The 6,000-nt window shown below is 45.4% G+C and overlaps 1 protein-coding gene across 1 annotated transcript; it reads left to right on the top strand.

The window, feature by feature from the left end:
- Positions 1 to 2,542: 2,542 nt before the first annotated feature.
- Positions 2,543 to 2,947, top strand: LOC308275499 (uncharacterized protein; the record flags this gene model as incomplete). The annotated part of the gene is made up of 1 exon (XM_080713809.1): positions 2,543 to 2,947. One exon carries the CDS (start codon positions 2,543 to 2,545, stop codon positions 2,945 to 2,947), a length of 405 nt encoding a protein of 134 aa, XP_080569935.1.
- Positions 2,948 to 6,000: the final 3,053 nt, after the last annotated feature.

The raw sequence follows: 6,000 nt of genomic DNA, 5'->3' as shown, positions 1-6,000 counted from the left end.
CAGAAATCTGATTCAATCCACCTTGATCTTTTGAAGAAATTGCCCCAAAGGTAGAATGCTACTACTGCAAACGCTCAGGAACTTGGGACAACATGTTGTGTGAATAAGGTGCTCGGAAGAGAACCTAGATGACTGTGGCAGAAGCGGTGGTCAGTATTTGGTATAGGCAGAGATTCAATCCAATCCACCTCATAATTTTAAAGAAATATCCTCAAAGGTATACTGTTAACTGCTGCACATGCTCGGGAATTCTGGAAAACAAACTGTGTGGGAAAGGTGTTCAGGAGAGAACTGAGATGGCAGTGGTGGCAGCGACAGAGGTAGGTGACCAGAATTTAGAGGGACAGACAGATCCAGTCCAGTCCACCTTGAACTTTTGAGGAAATCTCCCCCAAAGTAGACTGCTCCTGCCACAAATGCTCAGGAATTCTGCACAACTGCTACGTGGTAAAAGGGTTTGGGGGTTTCAGAGGGAGCCCTGCATAGCCGGGGTGGGCTGCCATGCTGCATGTTCTGGGAGTCATCAGCCCTCATGGCCACCACTTTCCTCTGCGCGGAGCGAGAGGCCGGGATGCACGTGGAGCAGAAGAGCCTGCTCTCCAAAGTGAAGCTGTGGATCTCTACCTTTGGAGGGAAGTCAAAATTCATTGCCACTAGGTATTTGTGGTCCAAGCTTTCACAAAAGACATGTACTGTTCTCTCATATTAAAAGAAAAAAATTGAAGAACTCCGGGCGTGATCGCACACTCTTGTAATCTCTGCGCTTGGGAGGCAGAGACAAGAGGATCATACAGGCTCGAGGCAAGCCTCGCTGGCTTAAGAGACCCTGTTTCCAAATAAATATATATTTAAAAAAATAGGTCTCTTGGAGTGTAGCCCAGAGGTAGAAGGGTTTCCAGGAACACCAGTACCACAAAAAAAAAAGGAAGAAAAAAGGGAACATCTGTAGAAGACCTGCTCATAGTGACAGAGACCAGAGCCCAATGCACAGCAAGACTGATGCCGGTGCCTCTGAGGCCAAGATAGGAGCCTGCTGCGCGGCTAGGCCAGTGCTGGGGCCAGTGAGGCCGGGATCGGGGCCTGCCAAGGAGTGAGGCCAGTGTTGGAGCCAGCAAGGCTGAGATTGGAGCCTGCCATGAGGCAAGGCAGGTGCTGGGGCCTCTGAGGCTGGGATTGGAGCCTGCCATGCAGCGAGGCTGGTGCTGGGATCAGCAAGGCTGGGATCGGTGCCTGCTATGGGGTGAGGCCATAGCTAGAGCCAGCAAAGCTGGGATAGAAGCTTGCCTTAAGGCAAGGCCGGTGTTGGGGCCTCCAAGGCCGGGATTGGAGCCTGCCATGAGGTGAGGACAGTGCTGGGGTCAGCAAGGCCGGGATCAGTGCCTGCCATGTGGTGAGGCCGTAGCTGGAGCCAGCAAGGCCAGGATAGGAGCTTGCCTTAAGGCAAGGCTGGTGTTGGGGCCTCCGAGGCCAGGATCAGAGTTTGCCGGGTGGCCAGGCCGGTGCCAGGGCCTTCAAGAGCGGGATTGGAACTTGCAATGCAGCATACACAGAGAAATATCACAGAAAATAAAAAATCAGATGCTTTCCCTAATATGCAAAAACTAGGAAGAAATGGGTAATAGGAGGAAATCTAATTGAAGAAAGGGCCCTATGGAGAAGTAATTAAGGTGACCAATCAGAGGAAATGGGAGGGGGAAGATGGAATCTCTTTAAAAATACATGATATATGTAAACAAACATATCAAAGTTAATCACTAAATTAAGCATGGGATTGAGGGAGGGGGAGGGAGTTGGATGGGGATTGAATAAAGGCTAATTGGATGATGTGTGCTTGGATATCCTCACAGGTCTTGTATTCCATTGTGATGTTTGACTACAATGCACGAATAAAATATATTTAAAAAATTAAAAAAAATGTTCTTAGCACAGAGTCCTATAGTCAATAAGCCATCTAAAAACAATAACGAAATTCAGGTTACCCTCCTAGATCACCAGAAAGAATTATGGGCCTATAAGAATCATTATAAAGCAAGAGTAGAAACGATATGCTAAGCAAAATGAACCTGACGCACACAGAACCAAGAGGCTTACTGTTCTGTGGCAGCTCTCTCTGAGAGACCAAAAGCAAGAAAGACAATTTAGAGGTGGTTCAAGAAAAACCAACAGATCAATTCTATAACATCAGGGGAATAATACAGTACACAAGAATACAGTCCATAGGTAGCACCTCATGGCACAGCTCTCTTTGAGGAAGATAAAGGACACTTTCAAGGTGATTCAGAAAAATCAGATGGATGAATCTTAACACATCAGGAAAGGAAAATCAAGTTTTCCTTCCACCCTGAAATTGTACCCCAAAATAAACTTGCCTAATTTGATAATTGCCTTCTTATTAATACAAACATTAACAAGGAAATAATGTCCCAGGTGAAGACAGCAGCCCCTTAGTAGGGTACAAAAGGGGATGCAGGACAGGGAGGCTTCCAAATCTTCCAAACCCACCTTCCTGGAAACCCACCCAGAACCTCCACCCTCTGACACCATGTGCAACTCCTGTTGTGGCTCCTGCTGCTCTGGGCAGGGCTGTGGCTGCTGCCAGCGCACCTGCTGCAGAACCACCTGCTGCCGCCCCTGCTGTGTGTCCAGCTGCTGCCGCCCCTGCTGCTGCAGCCCGTGCTGCTGCCGCCCCTGCTGCGGTGGCTGTGGCTCTAGCTGCTGCCGCCCCTGCTGCTGCTGCCGTCCCTGCTGCTGTGTGTCCAGCTGCTGCCGCCCCTGCTGTGGTGGTTCCAGTGGCTGTGGTGGCTGTGGCTCCAGCTGCTGCCGCCCCTGCTGCTGCCGCCCCATCTGCTGCCAGACCACCTGCTGCAGGACCACCTGCTGCCGCCCTACCTACTGCTGCCAGCCCTGCTGCTGCCGCCCCAGCTGCTGTGGGGGTTCTTGCTGCTGAGCACGCTCACCTGACTCTCCTCACATGACTCTCCTGACTACAGCAACTACAGTATTCTTCATGGAGTTTATCTGGGAACACAGGCAGGCTAGGCCTGTTGTAAAATCTTAATTCCAACTAATAATTCAAGTGAATTTAGCTTCTAAATGTACTTCCTCCTCCTCCACTAAGTTTCTATATCTCCCAAATGAATAATTTGAAATTGCTCTAACATTTGTCAACTATCATGTAACACCCCCTCCCCCATGAAAATATTTGTTCTCTGTCATGGTTTCTCGTATGGAGCTCTTCTTATGTCTTAAATAAATCTGAATTTTTGTGGCAAGCAAATACAAGGGCATGAAGTCATTTTACTTTTTTCTCTTGAGTTATTATTCTCATTGTCAAATTATCTATAGTTAATCTCTAAAGAAGGAGACCACAACACAAAATTTGTGGTGCTCCTCCTCTGTTCAATCCATCCTAATGCAGGAAGATGGTTTTGAAGAACCTGGAATTCCCTGCCTGAGGACTTTCTCTGGATGAAAAGTAAAATCTGGGCAGGTGAGTCAAAGCCCCCTTGAGTGGGGTTGTGTTGCTCAACTATTCCTGGAGTCCTTGCTGGGACCAGTGCCCAGATACCTCCAGGGCCATTCTGCTATGAGGTAGCTCTGTACCGTCTTCCCTTCCTTGCCCTGAATCACTTCCCAAATTCCCTACGGTTCTTCTTGGGATCATTTCCCAAGCAAATTACTTCCTCTAAAACCCTGGTATCTAGGGCTACTCCAAGGGGAACCCAAGCTAAGAGACTCATGTTTCTAACTCAGTGTGTGTGCCCTGTAGCACACTTGAGACACAATGTGAAGGTTTCTATGGTGCCACGGTCAAGTCTTGGGGTACTGTGCAATGAGCTGGTAAATCTCAGCATCTAATTGTTTCTACTTTCTAATTTTCACACAGTTGTTTTTATACTCATTGTCTTCAATCTTTTTCTTGTTATTTTCTCACATTATGATGGGCAAGAACTCTTCCACTGAGCTGCATTCCCAGCCCAGTGCATCAATATATCTGAGGGCTAGAAAATGACAATGCTAGTTATTCTCGTCCTTAAGAAGGCTCTGTTTAAGAGGGTGCCCCCCCCACTGATTTATGTGCTCAGTGGAATTCATTACAGGCAGAACCTGAAACATGGATTTTTGCCCAACAATCTTACAAGGAAATGAAATATCAGATGAAGCTGCCAGAAGCAAGTTATAATAGAAACTAGCTGAGCCAAAATGTGATTTTTCAGTGAATTTCACTTTCATGTGACCCCTCCTAGACATTCTAGAGTGAGAGTGGGGCCACAGCCTAGCATCTCCTACAGGCCAGTTAGTTGGCTTGACCTGGAACTCCTGCTCACTAGTTGTGGACCACCCCAGGGCAGGAGAAAAGGATGTAGATAGGGCAGACATCTATGAATATCACATTGCTGCCATGAGCTGAGGATCAGTTACCTGGAGAACAAAGCAGGTGAGCCGAGTGAGCCACCTCCATTGTGTACCCACAATAGTTTAAGAATGGGGGACATCTTTCTCTTGGACTATTTGGGTATTAAAGTGATCAAAAGAGTAAAGGTCTGCAATGCTCAAAGTTCAACGTTTCCAATTCAGAATGATTTTCTTTTTTTATTGTGATACTATCAATAGTATTTCACAAGTTTAGCTACTTCAGTTTGAAATGGACACAAATGCATATAAAACAGAAAATTTAGAGAGGTGTGTTGCTGGCCTTGTTGCCAACTGGGATAATCTGAGGAGCTTTAAAAACTTCCAGTGAAATCAGAATTGTTCTGGGCAGGAGCCAAGCAATTTTTAACACTCCTCAGGCAATTCCACTTTTCAGACAGCTGTGCGAACCATTGGTTGGAGGCTTTGATTGTCTACACACTGGTCTGTAGTGGGAATGTAATCTGCCTTTTTAGTGCTTCTCTCTCTCTCTCTCTCTCTTTTCATTGGTGCATTGTAATCATACATCTTGATGAAGTTCAGGGTCACAAAGGCATACATGCACACAGTACTTTTTGAGCCCTCCCCCAGTTTCCACCCCACTTCCTCTCCCTGCTCACATTCTTATGCTTAACACGTTGATCAGCTTTCATAAGTCTGTGTGTGTGCACCATGATCATTGAGGTGTTGCCCTCTTCGTGTCTTCTTTCCCCTTTCTGTCTCCCGCAGGTCTCTTCCTTCATTCCAGGCAGGTTTGTCCTCCTTTTTCTGGAGTCCCTCCTGTGTTCCAATTTCTCCCTAGCTTCCACATATGAGGGAGAACACCTGATCCTTCACTTTTTGTGACTGATATGATTTTATACTTAGAAGACCTAATAAACTCAACCAAAAGACTTAGAACTGATTAACAAATTCAGCAAAGTGTCTAGAAACAAAGTCAACCTAAAAAAAATCAGAAGCTAGTCTATATGCTAACCACAAATCCACTGACAAAGAAATTAAAAAACATTTCTATTCACAATAACCTCAAAAAACAATAAAATACTTAGAAACAAATCTAACCAAGGATGTAAAAGACCTATGCAATAAAAATTATAAAACATTAAAGAAAGAAATTGAAGATCTTAGCAGGTAGAAGAATCTCCCATGCTCTTGGATAGGGAGAATAAATATCATCAAAATGGCTGTCCTTCAAAAAAAAAAAAAGATCTACAGATTCAGTGCAATTCCTGTAAAAATACCATGGTCATTCTTCACAGAGAAAAATCAGTTCTTAAATTCATTTGAAACAACTCTCTTTCTTTTCTTCTTTCTTTCTCTCTTTCTTTCTTTCTTTCTTTCTTTCTTCCTTCTTTCCATCTTTTGTTTTGTTTTGTTTTTGTACCTTTGGTAGTACTGGGGATTGAACCCAGAGGCATTCTACCTCTGAGCCACACACCCCCAGTTCTATTTTTTTTTGGTACTGGGGGTGGAACCCAGGGACTTTTCTACCTCAAGGCTACACTCCCAGACCTATTTTATATTTTATTTGGAAACAGGGTCTCACTAAGTTGCTGAGAGCCTCACTATGTAGGTGAGGCTGGCTTC

Source organism: Muscardinus avellanarius (genome assembly GCF_963383645.1).
Source record: "Muscardinus avellanarius genome assembly, chromosome: 16".
NCBI lineage: Eukaryota > Metazoa > Chordata > Mammalia > Rodentia > Gliridae > Muscardinus > Muscardinus avellanarius.
Note: the sequence above shows the minus strand (reverse complement) of the source record. Positions and strands in the feature narration are given on the sequence as shown.